General features: G+C 43.1%; 1 protein-coding gene across 1 annotated transcript; it reads right to left on the reverse strand.

Annotated features, from left to right (window-relative positions):
• Positions 1–1037: 1037 nt before the first annotated feature.
• ATP6V1B2 (ATPase H+ transporting V1 subunit B2) lies at positions 1038–20388 on the reverse strand. Its single transcript, XM_081334166.1, has 14 exons — positions 20250–20388; positions 12168–12223; positions 11192–11290; positions 10241–10334; positions 10033–10110; positions 8883–9022; positions 7670–7771; positions 7348–7445; positions 6649–6772; positions 5832–5982; positions 4508–4590; positions 4183–4287; positions 3720–3849; positions 1038–2937 (listed from the first exon to the last, which is right to left on the reverse strand). The coding sequence occupies exons 1-14, from the start codon at positions 20371–20373 to the stop codon at positions 2795–2797; spliced, it is 1527 nt and encodes a 508-aa protein (XP_081190292.1). The 5' UTR covers positions 20374–20388; the 3' UTR covers positions 1038–2794.
• Positions 20389–20433: the final 45 nt, after the last annotated feature.

Genomic DNA, 20433 nt, shown 5'->3' on the forward strand with positions numbered 1-20433 from the left:
TCTTTGCTGAGCTGTTGACATAGGAGTCTGTAAACTAGGTTAAACAACTTGGTGGCCTCTGGATAACACAAAGACTCCCGTAGGGCCCACCAGATTCTTTTTCTCTCCCAACTTAATTTTTTAGAAGACTCTTCTTTCAGAAGCGAATCCTGCTGCAAAGCACCAGTCTCTAGCATAATTGCTCAGAAAGACCCCTCACCCCCTTCCAGCAGCCCAGCTGGCAAATACACACACACACACACACACACACACACATACACACACACACGAGGAAGATCAGGGTGAGGTGGCCATAGGTGGATGGAGCAACCTTGCCACTTTGCTTGATACAGGTAGGTCTTCGGCTCATAACGTTGCATTTAGTGGCCATTCAAACTTACAACAGCACTGAAAAAAGTAATTTATGATCGTTTTTCACACTAACGACTCTTGCGGCATCCCCACGGTCACGCGATCAAAATTCAGACACCCGGTGACTCTTATTTACGATGGTCGCAGTGTCCCCGGGGTCACGTGATCACCTTTCACGACCTTCTGGTGAGCAGTCAATGGGGAGGCCAGATTCACTTAAGAACCGTGCAGTGATTCACTTAACAACTCTGGCAAGAAAGGGTTGTAAAATGGGGCAGAGCTCACTTAACAAATGTCTCGCTTAACAACAGAAATTTTGGGCTCAGTTACGGTCCTAAGTCAAGGACTAACTGCATTTCTGACGTCTGGCCAAGCTAATCCTAAATCAGCCACAACAGACTCACCGCATTCAATGATTAAAGGATTTTCCACTCGAACGTAGAAAATCCGTGATCAATGGACAATGTCAGATGAAAAGCAGAAATTTGCAAGAGCAGCTGATGTCCTTCTAACAGCTCTGAAGTTGGTAGACCTGGATATCTACTGAGACAAAGGTGAGCTCGTGACTTACATGGCGGGGGCCCAACTTGGGAGTATGAAATTAATGTTCTTGAGAAGCGTCAAGCCCTAGAGGCTCACGATTTTTGAAAGGCCCATCCCTAAAGAAAACAAGAAGCCTCCATATGACCAGTACAAACAGAATCCCGTTTTCTTTTAACATTTATTGATCATGTTTTAACTTATTCAGGTATCACAGTTTTCTACATTAAAATATTTCCATGCTATTTCCCCATCCCCGTGATTCCCAACCCTCCTCAGATTCAGAGAAAAATAGAATTGACACAACTTCGATGGAATGCATCAGAGTAAAGGGGGAGGGGGAAAAAAATAAAGGCTACTGCACCCAAGTTACAGAGCACACAGAACGAAACAGTACAAAGAAGATCTGCATAGGACAAAGCGTGGGAGGATCGAAAGGGTGACGTGTTGGAACCGACAAGTCTTTGCAGCCTGAACTATCGCCAACCTCTCCAAGCAACACCCAGCTGAGATCTGGGTTGTTGTCCTGCAGTTAACAATCTGGATCACCGAAATTGGGAGTGGTGGGAGAGGCCCCCAGGAATAGGCTGGAAACCAGAATCAAGTTGAAAACGTACCTCATGCTTGCCTCTGGGCTTGGAAATTCACACAAGCCCATTCTGCAAAAGCATTGGGTTGTCAATGCCAACCACTGCCTGGCGCCAAAGCAACGTTTAGAACGGTGCACAACAGCTAGGGAGCTTCACCTTTGGAAGATGGTTTATAAAAAATAAATAAATCCAAGGTTGGGGTTGGGTTCAAACCTAAATACCTTCCCAAGGGTTTCTCAATAACAGAACTTAAATGGCCCATTGCCATGTTCAACGTGACTTCTTACTTTCTGGATCATGAGGAATTGAACAAAAGGACCCCTTGGTCTAACATGGACATAATCTACGCATATTTGAAGCAAACGCTCCTCAGCTTTGTTCAGACAGAAAAGGGTGTGCTGCACTTGGAAAACTTGGGGCCTTTTTCAGAGTATTCTGAAGACCGATGCTGTATGTACCAAACAAGCAACTCGTTAGCTGCAAGCATCCTCAACCTCTCCAACATTGTCCTCTGCTTTGATTACTTTGCAAGGAAGCTTAGGAAAAAAAGGGGGGGCGGGGCGGAGGAAACCCCGTTTTGCTGCTGTTTCATATTTACATCCACAACTGCATACATGTGCAGATGCAACTGGGCAATGGGACTGACCACCTGGAAAGGAGTCCCTATGCCAAGTTTTCACAGAAGAGGTAGGAATCCTGTACTTTTCCTGGCCAAGCAACAGGATGTGCAAATATTGCAAAATCACTGTTGGGCGATTTCCTAGCCTGTGTAGCTGAAGCGAATGGTGCTTTGTGGGCTTGTAATGCTACCAGGAACCATTGTAAACTGCGGGGTGGCTTTCTCTTGCCCATTTGTCAGCCGGAGGGCTTAAGAGTGGACCCAAACTCCCAAGTGGACAAGGATGGCCTGACCAAGGAATGCAACTTTTCTCAACTTTTTTTGGGTGGGTCTAGATTTTCCCTCCACTTTCTCATGCTCCAACAGTCCGAAAATGGCACAGCAGCCAGCTCTGTTTACTTTCTTCCTTCAAGACCACATAAAGGGGGGGGGGGGGGAGAAAAAAAACCTGCTTGCATGAGAGCAAAGAAAATTCTAAAAATAAACCATTTCCTCCCAGCATATGTAAACCACTCAAGATACCAGTGTTTGAAAAGGAGCATATTTTAAACTCTTTATCAGCTTCGAACATCAGGAACACTGGCACAAATATGTCACTTATTCTTGGTTTAATTACAGGGGCTGACAAGTAAACACCAACACAAGGGGAGGGAAAAAAAAATCCAGTATTTTTTGGGGAGCAAAAGTGTGCAAGCTAATGTTTTGTGGTGGAGTCTCGGGGATAAAATTCTGCCAAGGTGCTCTGGGGAATTCTCTTCAGTATCTCCTTGGGGAAAATACGTAGCAGTTGCCATCCAATATCCAGCGTTTCGTAAACAGTGCGGTTTTCATAGGGCCCTGAAATGATAATGGACACCAGGGTCAAAACACTGAGATCCAGAGGAAACAGCAACAGCGTCTCTAGTCATCTTGAGAGTCTGTTTTCTTCTAGTGCAGGAGGTCTTCAAACTTGGCCCTTTTATGACTTGCGGACTTCAACTCCTAGAATTCCTCAGCTAGCCAAGTCATAAAAGGGCCAAGCTTGAAGATCCCTAATCTAGTGGTTAAGGCACCAGGCTAGAAACTAGGAGACGGTGAGTTCTAGTCCCACCTTAGGCATGAAAACCAGCTAATGGGCTGGTTTGGGGCCAATGATCAGGGGACTGAGAGTTCTAATCTCGCCTTAGGCATGAAACCCAGCTGAGTGACTTTGGCCCAATTACCAGGAGACTGAATCCTAGTTCCACCTTAGACATGGAAGCCAGCTGGGTGATTTTGACCCAATTACCAGGAGACTGAGTTCTAGTTCCACCTTAGACATGGAAGCCGGCTGGGTGACTTTGGCCCAATTACTAGGAGACTGAGTTCTAGTTCCACCTTGGACATGTAATCCAGCTGGGTGACTTTGGCCCAATCACCAGGAGACTGTGAGTTCTAGTTCCACCTTAGACATGGAAGCCAACTGGATGACTTTGGGCCAATCACTGTTTCTCAGCTCAATAGACCTCACAGGGTTGTTGTTGTGGTGGGGAAAATAGGAGGAGGAAGGAGTATCGCATGTACTTGCTGCTTTGGGTTACCTGTAAAAATAATAAAGGTGGGATATAAATAAATCAATAAATCTGAAGGACAACACCTACCCTGAGCAATGAAGTTCCTCTCAAACTTCTGCAGAAATTCCAGGTACAGAAGATCGTCAGAAGTAAGTGCTTCTTCTCCTACTACGGCCTTCATGGCTTGGACATCCTTCCCAATGGCATAGCAGGCATACTAGACAAACAAAACAAAGCAAAAAAACTAAATTTAAGAACTGTGAAGTTTATTAAGAAACATGTCTTCACATTTCAAGCAATACGAGCTTCACAGGAATTTTGAGATCATTCCTGGCGTGAAAGGCAATTAGACATACTTGGGATTTATTGGGAGCCTACCTCTCGTGAAAAAATTGACAATTTTGGGTTTTTAAGATTATTTTTATTAAATATTTTTTCCACCCGTTAAAAAAATACGAATCTAATAAAGGAATAAGAGAAAAAGGAAAGAGAAGCTTTTTAACGCAAGAAGAGGGAGGAACTACAGACCTGTTTTAGTAATTCCACTTACCAGCTGGTTTGATACATCAGCATGATCTTTTCTGGTCATTCCTTCACCAATAGCAGATTTCATCAATCGAGACAAAGAGGGAAGTACATTGATGGGTGGGTAAATCTGGAAGAAAAACCAGGTCTTTAGTGACAGCTCTGAAAAACTGGAATTGTAAGAAATGGTAGTCTGAAGAAGGCTCTGTGAAAAGTGGAGCCAGGAGTCATGGCGGAACGAAGAGGTGGCAAACAGACCGACTCTTCGACAATTCCTTCCTGGACAACCAAACCAGTGACTTCACGTATAACAGGCACAAAGTAATATTTTACAACGTAAAACTACGAACCTGTCGGTTGTGCAGCTGTCTGTCTACGTAGATTTGGCCTTCGGTAATATATCCCGTCAAATCAGGAATAGGATGTGTTATGTCTGCGAGAGAAGTTGCATTAAAGCTTTCCAGTTTCTGTGCAAACCAACTGCTGATCTGTTCCACAGACAACTTGTTAAACCTCAAGATGGCTGGTAGGATTTATGCCTAACTGTATTGTACGAACCCAGCCGTTACGATTTATGGTGGGACACTAAACCAGGGCTTTTCAACCTTTTCACCCATTGTACCACTTTTAGGATATGGCAACATCTGAGTACCACCAGTGGCCTAGCAAGGTGTCAAAAACTTGATGAACGGGGAAAAAAAAGGAAAAAAGTGATGAAGTACAGGTAGTCCTCAACTTAAAACAGTTTGCTTAGTGACTGTTCAAAGTTACAATGGCACTGAAAAAAGTGCCCCCCAAGCCACAAGACACTTGCCTGCCCCGCCCAGTGGTGCTCTTCCTCCTGTCCAAGGTTTTCATCGTTGTGAGCATTTCTGTTGAGGATTGGCAGTGAGGGTGGGGGTGTGTTTGGTTTTTATTTCCCCCCCCTCTGCTGGGTGGTTGCAGCAGGTTTTGGTCACTTCACATGACCCTGGGACACTGTGACCATCATAAATACAAATCGGTTGCCAAGCATCTGAATGTAAATCACAAGACCCTGGAGATGCTGCAACATTCCAGCTAATTGGTGCTTCTTCTGGGCTCACAAGCGCCAGGATCAGCGCTGAACTCCAGCTGGAGCCTGGCGCTGATCCTGGCGCTTCCGCTGAGCCCTGACAACCCTGCAGCTCCAGCCGTCTCTCACTCAGCCTTGTGCGGTGCTGCCACCGGTTCAGCTCATTCCCCTCCCCCGCTACCACTTTTCTAGGATGGTCGCGTACCACCTGCCAGGTGCCAATGTACCACAGGTGGTACCCGTACCACTGGTTGAAAAGCCCTGCACTAAACTATACATCCACCCATGGTGACACACCTGCCTCAGCAGAAGGAACTGAAAAGGCGATCCAAGTACGAAGGCCTGGTTAATGAAAGAGACTGCTGGGAGAAGGAAGAGCCACCAGATGCTGGAGAAAAACCCTTCGCTTGCCTAGGGGGGCTGTGCGAGAAATTCTGGAGTTACAAAACACAGCTGCCCAGATGCTAATGGCAGCAGTGTCTGAATAGTTGTGAAAGGTTTGCCCATTAGACTCAATGCATTTAATCTTAGCCTGCGCTGCAGGGGTGAAGTACGTAGCATCAGATGCAGTGGCTGAGACAAGTTCCAGGAGTAAAAAACGAGCCTGCAAGAACACTTACCATCATTGGGCATAGTCAGAATGGGAATCTGTGTAATGGACCCGCTCCTGCCTTCTACTCGTCCAGCTCGTTCGTAGATTGTGGCCAAATCTGTGTACATGTAGCCAGGAAAACCCCGCCGGCCTGGGACTTCTTCTCTGGCGGCTGAGACCTTTGGGAAAATGAAGGCAAACGGGTTGGAATAACCAGCAGAAGCAAGGAAAATAAAAAAGGGGTCTTCAAACTTCTGCCCACAAGACTACCCTTTTCTGATTTAGCCTTTGTCTCTGCTGTCCAGAGGACCACCAGTTTTCACCCCTTGGGTCTTTCTGTGAAATTGGAAGATTGTGGCCACCTCCTTAACATAAAGAAACAGTGTCTTGAACCCACAGCGTCTAGCTGATGGGCATGCAAAGGGTTTTCATATCCTCTGAGGATTTGAACACCACACATTCATGCCCTTTTGAATTCATTCGTGCTATCTATGAGACAACAACGCCAGACTATTCTGCAGTCATTCTTCTTCTCAAAAAACACACAACCTTCAGATTCTTAGTTAATTTAGAATAGAATAGAATATCAGAGTTGGAAGGGACCTTGGAGGTCTTCTAGTCCAACCCCCTGCTCAGGCAGAAAACCCTATACCATTTCAGGCAAATGGCTGTCCAGTCTCTTCTTAAAATACTTCCAGTGCTGGAGCATTCACCACTTCTGGAGGCAGGTTCTTCCACTGGTAAATTGTTCTAATTTTGTGCCTTACAAGTTAGAAAATTGAAGCTGGAGGAAATATTTGGCTGGGCAGTTCAGCAGTTGTCTGATCAACAGACTAAATATGTACCTCTCTCAGAGCTTCTGCGTAGGAGCTCATATCTGTCAGAATGACCAGCACGTGCTTCTCACACTGATAAGCCAAGAACTCTGCTGTGGTCAGCGCAAGACGAGGAGTGATTATCCGTTCAATGCTGGAAAAAATAATGAGCTCCATTAAATCAATTATGCCAAAGTGAAGGATTGCTTCTAAAAAAAAAAGTGGCAGTTTAGAAGACAAACCTTGAAATGAGATTCGAGATCCTCTGGAGTAATTAAGCCTTAACCCTGGGAGACCGAGAATGCATATTCCGCCATGGTCTCCTTAAAGAAGAATGTCTATGGAGATTCTTAGTCATCCAAGTCATGGCTGAGCCAAAGGTGGTTTTTCAAAAGGCAACTGGACTTCGTTTTTCCTTGAAGATGTTTCGCTTCTCAAAACTTCTCTGGGGCTTCTCTGAAGAACGGAGCTTCTTGGATGAGAAGTGAAACCTTCTTCACGGAAAACCAAATCCAGTTGCCTTTTGAAAAACCACCTTTGGAAGTGTCTGAACCAAATGAGAAGACAATGTTCATCCGGTGCCCCAAGAGCTTCATCCCTCCTTCAGTCACCAATAGAAGCTAAGATGTTCCATGAAAGGGACATCAATGAACATCAAAGCCCCCAATTCCAGGTAATACAATTAATATTCAAGATGAAAGCCAAGAATGAAGATTCCAGCCCACTTACGTCGGATCATTAGCCAAATTCAAGAACAGGCACACATTGTCCATTGACCCGTTTTCTTCAAAGTCGGATTTGAAAAATCGGGCTGTTTCCATGTTCACCTAGAGGAAGGCAAGGAGATAAAGTCAACCAATTCAAACACAATTACTTCTCTTAAGTTTTGACCTTTCCACCCTGATTATTTTTTTAGCCAAAACAAAAAAAAAATGCTGCCCAAAATTGTCAGATGTCTCAGAGTAACAGGGACAATTTGCTCTCCCAAGGAGGTGCCAATTGTTCTTGGCAACGAAGGAGAAAATTGTTTTGCATGCATTTAATTACTTACTCCCATCGCAGCAAATACAATGGCGAAGTTCTCAGCGCTGTAGTCCACCACATCTTTGGATTTCTTCACCAAGCCTGCCTGGCGACAGATCTGAGCTGCTATCTGGTGTAAAAAAAATGGAAGCACACGACTTCAGTGTAATAAAGCAGGGGTCCTCAACCTTGACGACTTTAAGACTTGTGGACTTCAACTCTCAGAATTCCTCAGCCAGCTTTGACCATTAGTTTATTAGATTCTTGGGTATGGGCATGAGCACTAATTCGGCTTAACTACAACTTAAAATGTGGTCCTGATTCTTTGTGCCCAATACGTAATGATGGTTGTAAGTCATGCCGGTTAAGGAGGTCATCATATGGCCAACCTGTTTTTGTAACAACTTTTTGTCATTAAGTGAACACCATGGTTGTTAAGAAAGCCCACTGCCTGCAATGGGTACCTTTTGCCAGAAACCAAAAGTAAAAAATGGGTTTCTGGGAAAAAAAAACATATTAATTGTTGTCACGTGACTGCAGGACCCTCAAACAGCCATAAATATGATCACATGACCGCTGGGGACTCTGGCCATCATAACTTTGAATAGTTATTAAGCAGCTGGTTCTAAGTCAAGGACCGTTTATATTTGGTTTGATTACACTTAATAGAGAATGAAGAGTAATAATTCAGGTATGTAGGCATATAAGTAATCTATCTATCCAATCTATGAGTAATTAAAAAAAGGATTATAAAGCAACCCACTCCATCAAAAGATTATTAGACTGAGAGATGCTTGAAGAACAGAGAAAGACACATCTCTGGAGACCACAGTCTTCATCGCATCTCCTTCGAGAATTTCTGCAAAGGGAGATGAGGTGGCTGTAGAAGGATGCTTCCATTTGTGGACCACCTTCTGTGAAGAGGGATAGCATTTACTTGAATTGCCTCTCCACATCTCCAAGAAGGTATCCTTGGATTTCCTGCGTCTTTTGGCTTAGCTTTTCAGTGTGATTTTAGCTTAATGTTTTGATTTTAGCTTAATGTCTGGATTTATTAAAACCGTTTCATTTTTAAGCTTGTTTTTATTCTTCAGCTCCATGAAGGAGTTGCTAAAGAGTGGCCTCCAGTTTTTTTCTTCTTCCTTCTTTCGGATCTGTCCAGGAATTCGACCACATGGTCCTCTCCGAGTGGAGGGAGCGAGCAAGCGGACTGCTCCATAAAGTGCTATTCAAACCCCTACCTCGTTATGGGGCAACCCAGCAGCAGAGAAAATGGGGATCTTCTGGCCTCTGGCAATACTGTTCATCCCATCGATAGCAGAAATGCCAGTCTGGATCATTTCTTCTGGGTAGATTCGACACTGAGGATTGATAGGCTGGCCTATTTCATTTTAAGGGAAAAAAACAATCCGTTTTTGTCTGCATTTTCCAAGACCAGAATGTCCCACAAAGAATATTAAAATCCAACATACCCATGTTACAGTTCAAGCAATTTGTCTAAGGAAGTGGATATTTCTTAAGCAACTATACCCAGCAAGGTCTTTTGTGAGTTACTAAAATCAGCTCCTTCTTAACTAACAGCCTCTAAAGAGGGTGGTACTTTCAAAGCTTGAGGCCACACTTCATTTTTATTAATTAAATGACTAAACAGTGATGATCCAATTCTGGTTTCTTGAAGACCTCACCCAAGAAATGTCCAGTTCTCATTATCCCTTAAAGCAGGTTAAAAGTTTCAAGGCCTTGAAACTGGATCTTGCTATCATTGGGTTAGGGCAGGGGTAGGCAACCTCGGCTCTTTTATGACTCATGGACTTCAACTCCCAGAATTCCTGAGTCAGCTTGGCCAGCTATGCTGACTCAGGAATTCTGGGAGTTGAAGTCCATGAGTCATAAAAGAGCCGAGATTGCGTACCCCTGGGTTAGGGTATCCTTTGAAAAGACAGGGCAAGAAGTCTGTTGATTTTCTAGCTTGTGCAGGGATGTGCACGTGAGCCAAGATCTGATTTTAATTTGCGATACGATTTGGATTCCACATGCCAATTTTTTTGAACTGATTTGAACATTTGGCTGGAGGAAAAGTGCAAGGGTGCATGCACAGATAGTCACTGAATCTTCAAATCAGTCTTCAAATTGATCACTTCATTCACCGAATCTTCAAATCCATTGCCAGCTCCCAAGTGATGGGATGGGATTGCATCAATTTGATTAGAAAATATGATTACTTTTGATCATATTTCACTTGACTTCATATACGCAACTGAACGTTCATACAGCTCTGCTTCCCTGAGCTGGTTCTTTATTATGCTAGCCTACTACTTTCCTACACAGAGATGCAAACCCATTTCCTGCGAGCCATTTATATTAAGGTCATAGTAAACATTTTAAACATACCCATAATATCAAGGTACTCTTCAGCCAAGACTACAGGACCTCGGTCGATAGGTTTTCCTGAGCCATTAAACACACGTCCTACAAAGGTCAGAACAAAAGGGAAGGAGAGGGAGAGATGCATTATTACCACAAATCCTGCATACAAAATAGATACCAGGATAAATCACGTATAAAGTTTTCCATCCAATAAACAAAATTCTGGTACTACCAAGCATATCTTCGGACACCGGGGTTCGAAGGATATCCCCGGTGAATTCACAAGATGTTCTCTTAGCATCGATTCCCGAAGTTCCTTCAAACACCTAGAAAAGGGCAAATATTTTAGTTCATGTTTTTATTTCAACAATAGCACTGTCCATTATCATCAAACGGCTTCCTAGCCAACAATGAAACAGAATCAAGGCAGTGACGCTCGTTCTTTATTCGAGGCTCCGGCTACAACAGCTCAAAAATAGCTTTATTGTCCCAAGACTGTTTCGATGGGAAACTAATTCCTAGCCCAACTGGAAAGAAAGTTATGTTAAGCTTTCCTGGAAGTGAGAGCAGAAACTGAATGTACTTCTTTCATAGGAAGCCTGGAGGCACACATGGTTTCTGAAATATTAACAAGCCCATTGTAAAATCTTACGTAATTTAATTTAATTTATAAAGACGTTGAACCCTAGAATAGCAGGTAAGAATACAGGCAGTCCTTGACTTGCGACAGTTCATTTACTGACTGTTCAAAGTTACCACGGCACTGAAAAAAGTGACTTAGCTCAGTTTTTCACACTTACGATTGTTGCAGCATCACCGGGGGGTCACATGATCAAAATTCAGATGCTTGGCAACTGGTTCCCATTTATGATGGTCACAGTCTCCTGGGGTCACGTGATTCCCCCTTTTGTGACCTTCTGACAAGCAAAGTCAATGGGGGAAGCCAGATTCACTTAACAACTGTGTTACTAACTTAACAATTGTAGGGATTCACTTAACTGCAGTAAGAAAAGTCGTAAACTGGAGCAAACTCACTTAACAAATGTTTCACTCAACAACATAAGTTTTGGGCTCAATTGTGACCATAACTCGAGGACTACCTGTAAAAGTATGTAGCTATTACTTCAGATGGCTTATTTTTGGTTGCAAAAATTGGAACAAAAATGACCGGGAAGCAATTTACCTGAACTACAGCTTTGGATCCACTGACTTCGAGGATTTGTCCACTTCTTTTTGTTCCATCAGGCAGTGTCAAATGCACAATCTCTGCATACCTGGGAAACTAAATGACCATAATGACAGTCAACCAGGCCAAGATATTTTTGTTAAAGAGCAGGAGAGGCACAAAATTAACGCATAGAACATCAAGGGTGATCAAGCACATTTCTTCAACTTTAAAGGTTAAATTACAACCTGAAAAAAAAAACTTAGGGCAACACTGAATTGTTGGACATAATTATAGACCAGTGATTTTTTTCCCCTCCCTAATACCATTTTTTTACAAGCCCTCAGTCTGAAGTTGTGATAGCCATAGCAATGGCTTGACAGCCACCTATCAGTGAAAATTTACTGTGGCATTTTTTTTTGTTTGAATAAGGGATAAAATTATCTAGCTTTCTCACCCCAGAAAAAAAGCTGGCATCTATTCAGTAGCTTCCCCATACTGATGTTCTTAAATGTGATGGATTTAAAACAACAACAACAACAAAAAGATATGGCCTGGGGTGCTGTTGCTAGTCCAACCTCAGATGGAAGAAATAGAAAGGCTGGTCTAACTTTTTCATATTTGAAATTCCACAGTGAAATTGGAAACCCCAGCCAGAGGTTACAGATTGATAATGCTTTTGTATTTGATGAGAATGTTCAAAGGCTTCTGTAAACAAAACCATCAGTTACTTGTCTACAAATGTCATTTGACTGCAAAGGATGGGATGAGATTTGCATAGCTGCCTTGAACGTGTTGAGACATGCTTTCCATATCCAAAAGGGTGCTATGTCTAAAGAGTCCGTATATCAGTTTGAATGTAGTTTTCATTACGATATCAACCAAGCTAGTACTGAAACAGATAATTGCAAAATACATTTACAAATACATTAACGCTTAACTATATTAACACAGGAAACTGCAGCTCAAACCAAGTGTTAAATCTCCAATTTACCTTCACTTGATCCAAGATTACGAGCGGCCCATTAACTCCAGATACCGTTTTATATGCTGAAAAGCCAAAATGAAGACATTTAAACAATCTAATGCACTCATAGTGAAAACTTACACAAATTTACTAAATAGTAGTGCAGGATATGTACCCACATCAAACACATTCTTACGCTATGCTTGATAGATCATCTCTGGAGAAGAGATTTCAGCTAGCTGAGTCATATGCTACATATGGAGTGCCAATTATTGTGAGATAGCTAAAGTCCCCTAAAGAGATTTTTTAATGTCGCTGCTTTTTTGCCTCCAGCCTCTAAAAATGTAAAATCAAGTAAACAGACTATCAACCTGCGATGCAACTCTAAAGCTGACAACTAGTTCAAAGGGTCAAGACTTGTCTGTCAAGACTGGAGATACCTAAATTACATTTTCAGGCACTAGTCTTGATTATAAGGAATTACAGTATATATATATAGCAGCTTTCATTTAAACTACAGAAAAACGGGGGGGGGGGGAAACACCCAAACACCATGATCCAAAACACAGGAACCACCATTCCCAGATTTTAAGGACACCACTTTCATGAAGAAGGCTACAGCTGCAGTACCATATTAATACTAGCCCAGATAACATGATTTTTATAAAATCATGTATCCCATTATGGCAGTTCAATAAAAGCCTTCTTTGTTTCACATTTTGCTACAATGATGGGGAAAAAAATCACTCCAAGTTTAAAAGCTGCAGATCCTTAATCTTTAGAACAAAAATGTTGGCACAAGGAAGTAAGTCACAAGCTGCAATCTTCTCAGAGCACGCTAAGGCTCTGTGCCAGAATTTATTTCAATGAATAGCTGGGAAACATCATACCCATTTGCCTTGGCGCCAGTTACCTGCACCTGTTTGGCAATGGGAAAGCAATCAGAGGCAGACACTTGACATCCCAGAGTGTCTTACTCTGGGTTAAGGAGATCTGAAATATACTCAATTGGGCCCACACATGTCTGGAGCATGCGTTACTGTTCCATTTTGCTTATTCATGATCTGAACAATGGCAAGGATCAACTGGCCTGAACCAATGCATTCATTTTATACTTCCTAAGAAAATGTGAATAGACCACTAGCTCTTCCTACAAAGAAAGAGCAGAGAAAAGGAGAATAATCCCACGTAAACACAAATTTGGTTTCGCACATTGATTTAAACCCGTAATTCTCAAAGTGTGGTCTGGGAAGCCTAAGGAGTTCCAAAGATCCTTTTAGGAGTCTGTGAAGTCAAGTAAATAAACTCTCAAATGAGTTCGAGCAGCTTCTTAGCAAGGAAAACACAATGAAATTAATAAAAAAATATTAAGGAAGCCATGATTTAACATCAGATGTGAATCCGATCCCTGTACCCCTCCCCTGGCTCAATCCTTCTGCCAAAAATGTTTTCCACACTTATATCCCTCCTGTAATAAGAGAGTTATTTTATTGGGCATTTAGTTCTTTACGCTTTGCAGTAAGCAATCCATTTGTACCCTATAAAGCAGGGGTAGGCAACCTTGGCTCTTTTATGACTCGTGGACTTCAACTCCCAGAATTCCTGAGCCAAAGTGCTATACCGGCTTTTCTTGAATGGATTAAAGGATTTTTTTTTTTTAAAAAATGGAGGCATGCCCATAAAATCCTGGAATCTCAGGAGTTCATAATTCCAGAGCATCTCTCTCATTTGCCTTTTAAAGAAAAACACTTGGAAACTAAAAATCAAGCACCAAGTTTCATTGACAACCCTTAGCTTCCCTTCTTGTTGACTAGACAAGGGAACTGGGTTTTAAGAATGCTTTCTACTTTAGCTTGTCTATGAGAAGCTTCTGAAGGTGAGAATGTGCATGGCCTAATTACTTGCAGGTTAGGTTACCACAACGTATATAGCATGAAGTAGTCCTCTTATATTTGTCTGCTCAGAAATATTATGACCTGGTTCTTGTATCACAGTAAACCAAGATTTATCAAACAAGTCTATGTAACATGCTATACCTTAAATCAGGGTTTCAAAATGAAAACGGATGATTTCACTGCAAGCCCAAGCCATGGTTTGCTTATAGTGCCTCAAGAACCTGGATCCATTCATCGTGCTAACTCTTAAGCATTACCTCCACCACCCATACACTTTAACTTAATAACATATCCGCTCACTTTGTAAATAAACCTCGGGGAAGCAGTGTGGCCTGTTCCCATTTTCAAGGTGGCTATAAGGAATTCAACTACCTCTGTGATATGCAAAGAAGTTCATCTATTCTGGGCTCACAGATGCAGCCAAAAGGTATGCAGGAATTAATTTTATAATAATCTGTTCAGAGATGAAGTTTGAGACACTGTATGAGTAAAGGATGATGGGAGAGGAAGCAAAAAAGAGCGTGCCCAAAGCTACAAGGGTCCTTCATCTTTATCCTTCCCAGCAAAAGCTTCAATTTAATCCCACATGACTGTAAAAAGAGAAGCACTTCAAAGGGCTTTATCAGACTCACAAGGCGAAAGAGTAATTATTAATCACTGTTCCCGAAAAATAAGGAAAGGCTGAACAAACCAGATTATTTCTAGAACAGAAGAACTGAGTAAGAAGCTGCATCCAATCCACAATTATCTGGAAATAAATCTCATTAGACAGGGGCGATAACTTATTTCCAAGTAAATATGCCAAAGGGATTGTCCTGTCAAGGTCACATCTAAGCACAAATCTTTGGGGAATCCAACAAGACTCACATCCGATGAAAGACTCGTAGACAAGAGATCAGCCATTTCTCAGTGGTTTTCACAGATTTACTAGCTATGTTAGAAGTCTGCTTGAGTTGCTGCTCCTGTTGTCATTGCTATTTGCAAACTGGATGAAGGACCCCAGTTTGTCTCTGTGATAATTTAAACCAAGGTGGCTTCCAGACATTTTGGCCAAAAATTCTCACCAGGTAGTCCTCGACTTACAATAGCTTCAAATGGTAGTGATCATTTGAAGTTACAACAGCACTGAAAAAAGTGACTTATGACCACTTTTCACACTTATGACCGTTGCAACATGCCCAGGGTCACGTGATCAAAATTCAGACGCTGACTCATATTTATGACAAGTTGCAGTGTCCTGGGGTCACGTGATCCCTTTTTGTGACCTCCTGACAAGTGAAGTCAATGGGGAAAATGGATTCACTTAACAACCACGTTACTAACTTAACAGCTGCAGTGATTCCCTTAACAACCATGACAAGAAAGATTGCAAAAAGGGGCAAAACTCACTTAGCAAATGTCTCACGTGATCTTAAGTCAATGACTACTTGTATTCATGTCTGGTGTCAGGAAAGGTAAACCCAGATTCTTATTTATCCAAAATGTCTCAGAAGGTCAAGTACAGCATAGCACCATTTTGATAGGCTTCACACAATATGGTGTATTTGATGGTTGGCTTAATATAATGTGTGAACCCAGTCATAATTTTAATGGTACAGTTTGCATCTAGCATTAAAACATTTTACATACGTAAGTAAAATTTATCCTCGTTTATTTGTGCTAGGGATTACCATGAGGATGTCTCAAACTGAACTGGAAGAACAGCTATATGAGACTATTTATAGTAAACAGGACAGTATGTTACCTGCGTTGTGTCAACACAGTAATGCTTATGTGGCTGGTGGAGATGTTACAAAGCTTTTGGTGTATAGTAAAGACATTTTTACAATGTCATCAATTATGTTGGTAATGCTTGAGTTTTAAATCAAAACAGTATTAAAGTGTACATCTTTTAAAACAATTGATCCAGGGGTTTTTTTTAACCCTAACCTTAAATATTTTAACATTCTACCTGTTCTTCTGTGGCTCAAAGGATGTGTGTGGTAGAACAGATATCTACAAAGTATGTGTGTTTCATCACAACTGGAGACCAATCAACAAGATTTTTTCCTCCTTTGTCTACCACATTTGGGCGTTGAGCTATGTCCTTAACAGCTATTGCACAACTGCAAAATATTTCTGCTAAAATCTTACCAAAGTGCAAATCCCAGTTCCTCAGACGTCCCTCAAAAGATAACATCTACAGTAGGATGCTGTTCAAAAGCAGGCTTGTTTTGATTTATTAACTTTGTTAACAGTAAAATTACTGCTATTTTTCAGACAATATTTATAACATAAACACGGTCTTACATATATTATCCTAGATAACATCTTCCCTTGAAACTGCAGAAAAAAATGTTCAAAGAATTGTGTCCGTGAACACCCAATTTTCCCCCTAACTTCCCCAAACAAGAGTTCCAAGTTTAGTTAAAATGTGGCTTTCCAGTCCAGTTTGGTACAGTATAAATCTTATGGTTAACTCAACGTTTTCTTTTCTTTTCCCACATTTTGGGGGAGAAGGGCTAATTTCCTGTCACTCTCCAACTAATCTCATTTCCTTCCTGTGTGTTTGCCCATACAAAAGTTCAAATATTTGGTCTTCTGTCTATAATAAGGACCCTGCACTTCTAAGAAAGCAGTAACCAGTCACAGAAGACCAAGCCAGAATCCATGTCAACTAATGCTTCTAAAGTTGGCCAACACTGCTGGCAAATATACTGATGTTCTTTCAGCCAAGGGAGTTACGGGCATGTCAGATGAGCCTCAAGTATCCTACTCCAGGCTTAAGTTTTTCAGTTATATCTTAGTCTGCAGTACTATCTGAGAAAAGAAGTGGATTACCTCCTGTTTGAATGAATTTCGTCCACACTCAACATCTCCATGTCTCTCCTCACTCTGTCCAGGGATATCTCTTTTTCTCATTCTGCTGAAGATGAAAAACCATATCTAAAAGCGTAGCCCTTAACTAAAGATGTCTTGATGCTGGGTGGCACACAAGGATTGGCCAAAGGTTGCATTTTTTTTGGCTGACAGGTGCATTTTAAATCTCGAGGGCCTGGCATTTTTCTGCCACAGGAAGGTCTTACATATTCTTACAAACAAATGTAAGAAATGTGAGGGAGGATAGCCACAAATCATGTATTCCCTAGAAAGCAAAGTCTTGAGGTTAGTTAATGCTGCCCTCTCAAAGTCTCTTAAAACAGCGGTCCCCAATCTTTCCTGCTTTACGGACTGGTGGGCACGGGGTGGGAGAGGGGATGATTCCATGCAAGCGGGGGAGGGAGCGCGTGTGCACAGCTCCATTTGTGTGAGTGGCAGGCACAGGTGCCTGCCGCTCGAATAAATAGAGCTTTGTAAGTGTGCACACCCACAACTCGCGCAAGTGGAGCTGTCTGCGCCTGCGTACTCGCCTGCTGCTTATGTGGCCCGGTTCCAAATGGGCTATGGTCTGGTAGTGGGCTGCGGACTGGGGGTTGAGGACCCCTGTCTTAAACTGTTCTCCACTACCTTAGCTTAACTCTTCCTTCCTTCCCACGTGGCAGTCTTGCAACTGAAGCACAGGGCTGAAAATCTAACAATACTTGGAATGCACTTTGGAAGCAAATAATAATTCTGGGGGCTAAAATGTGTGGCTTTGCAGCACAGCATCTATGTGTTTGCGATCTGCTTGAAGACCAGAAAGATTCATCTTCTTAGAAAAATTAAAATAGGTGTGGGAAGGAATATTAGATACATTTGTTATTTATATAAAAAAAATAAAGGTGGGATTAAACAAACAACCCAGGAGGGACATGTGGCCTGGTGGAGAACCCAAGATACAACCCTGAGCACAGGGGCATAAACTGTTACTGGTACAGATTCTGGCAGGGCTATGGGGGTGCTGAAAAGATAGGATGGGAGGATACACAGGCATCTATTCAGCTAAGGAAATATTTCTAATGCAAATATTCCTCAGCAACGTCTTCTCTGGAAGCTCAAAGGGAGAAAACAGATACTACTAAGAAAAAGAGAAGCCTTGCCTTTCATCTACCTAATTAGATTTATTTATCCTTGCCTGGAAATTACCTATATAAAGGTATTTTCATAAAGCAAACGAGATGTGCTTCTAAAAAAACATTTCTCTGCTATTTGAATTTATCTGCTCATCCCACTCTTGTGTCTGTACGGGATCCATGAAGTTATTTTTCACTGCTATAATACAGGATATCTCCATTCTGGGACTTCCACAATTGCAAAACTTTTATTTGCTGTCATGCTGCCTTTGATTTGCAGCAAGAAAATCAGCATCAGGAACATGTCTGTCCCGATCTGAATAGTAGTAGCCAAGCTTAATTTCCCAGTGAACAACTGAGACTATTTCACTTTACATCGGATTTAATCGCCTACATAAACGCGCACACCACCTTATTCAAGGAGGACCATAATAACTAAGTGACAAGTTGCCAAAGTTGATAAAATAACCAGCCAACTTAACAACCTGAAAGAGTGAGCCTTCTAGATTTCTTCTCCCTAAAGGCAACCAGGGCAATTTCAGACCAGGCTGAAATGAATAAAGACCCAGCTCTCTCACGCAACAACGCCAAACCTTTTCCCGAATTGACTCATTTCTTTCTTTCCTCCATTTCACCCGGCAACAATAAAAGACCTAAAAGTGTGTCTCATCCCTAGAGCGTTTCACACACTGGGATGTGAGAGCGAAACCTCTGTGTGCCAGAGCCATCTTGCTTCCACTGACTGCTTTCACGCAAGCCTGCAGTGTGTCACATGATCTTGAGGCTTAGCCAGAATCTATTAGTCAGAAGCTTTCACAATCTCTTACTCTCATTTCTCATTTTAATAGCAAACCAGGATGGTTCTGTTATAGAAAATATATATATATATAGAATATATTTTATAGAGATATAGAAGGAAAAACCAACAGGCAGGGAGAGTATCCTCTTCAAGTGGCAGCAATAGTGTAAGAGTGGCAAGGACCATCGGTCTCTGGAGGGGGGGGAAATGAGAGCATTCTAGTGGTTTTTTTCATGCCCAAATCAGCACAGAGGAATAAGCTGACCGAGGAAAAAGAAGGCAGTCCATAGTAAAAAAAAAATGGGGGAGAAAGACATGAAGGGGATAAGAAACAGTGATACAATCATGTGATGAAAACCAAGGAAACTACAGAACCATTTACTGAAGGGTATCAACTGTTAAGAGAATGGGCATGGAGTGCCACAAGGAAGTGTCCGATTCTGTGGGGGGTGGGGTGGGGGGGTGGCATTGCAATATAGACCCCTTCGGGCCTCGCCACTCCCCAAGTCATTCTCTTGGGACTTACTTTATGGTGGAGACCGCAATCTCCCCTATCCTTGGACATTCAGTTCTAGAGTCAAAGGGAGGTTTACTGGGTTTCACTGGCCTTACTTAGAAGGAAAGGCTGCCAGCAAAAACTGGCCCTGCAGTGCTCTTTGTGTGTGCAAGGAGGGCCTAGCCTGGAGAGCCCGTTGGGTCTGATGCCAACCTAGGGTGCATTCAAGGAACAGACACTCAAAACAGCACTGAAAGGTCACCCGGAGGCTCTTTCTGCAGGATGACGGGCAAGAAGCGGGGGAAAAGGGGGCAGAAGCTGGGCTGGCTGTGCAGGCAAGGTCTGGTCCTGGACGCGGGGCTTGCGTCCTCCTCCCGAGCAAATGCAGAGGAGCAGAAGGACAGGAGTCTCCTTTTGGATGCCAGGGCCAGGAGATCTGCAAAAGGAAAAACCTTTCCAGCCCCTCACCCCCACCCCTCAAGAAGAGCTTCTGCATCGCCCTCTCTCTCTCTCCTCTTCTCCAGCATCATCACAACGCACGGACCAAGTCGCCCATCATCCCCAGCCGAGATGGACCTTGCCATCCAATAGGTCTAGAGCAGCGTTTCCCAACCTTAGGAACTTGAAGATGCGTGGACTTCAACTCCCAGAATTCCCCAGCCAGCATAGCTGGCTGGGGAATTCTGGGAGTTGAAGTCCACGCATCTTCAAGTTCCTAAGGTTGGGAAACGCTGGTCTAGAGGGCAGCAAGGTTGGTTCTGCTGCACCCAGGAGGTGGGACCGCTCCTCTTGCCCAATGGACAAGATTTCCCCCTCCGGGAGAGAAGGAACCGAGCCCGGCCGGGGGGGGGGATCCCGGGCAGAGGTGACCCCATTCCGGTCTTTTTCCAGCTCCACCGAGGGCTAAAAGGAGAGACTCCCTCGGCGCTGACATGCCGCGGTACTCACTCAGGCGGGGCTGGGAGATGTAATCGCGGGTGACGGCGGCCGCCTGCTCCCGCATGGCGCCTCCGCCGCTCAGCTCCGAGACGGCGCCGTTCACCATTCCCCGCATCACCCGCATCGCCGCCATCTTGCCCCGTCTGGACTGCCTGCCGCGTGACTGCGCAGGCGCTGATATAAGCGCTCTGCG

Source organism: Vipera berus, assembly GCF_964194415.1.
Source record: "Vipera berus genome assembly, chromosome: 8".
Taxonomy (NCBI): domain Eukaryota; kingdom Metazoa; phylum Chordata; class Lepidosauria; order Squamata; family Viperidae; genus Vipera; species Vipera berus.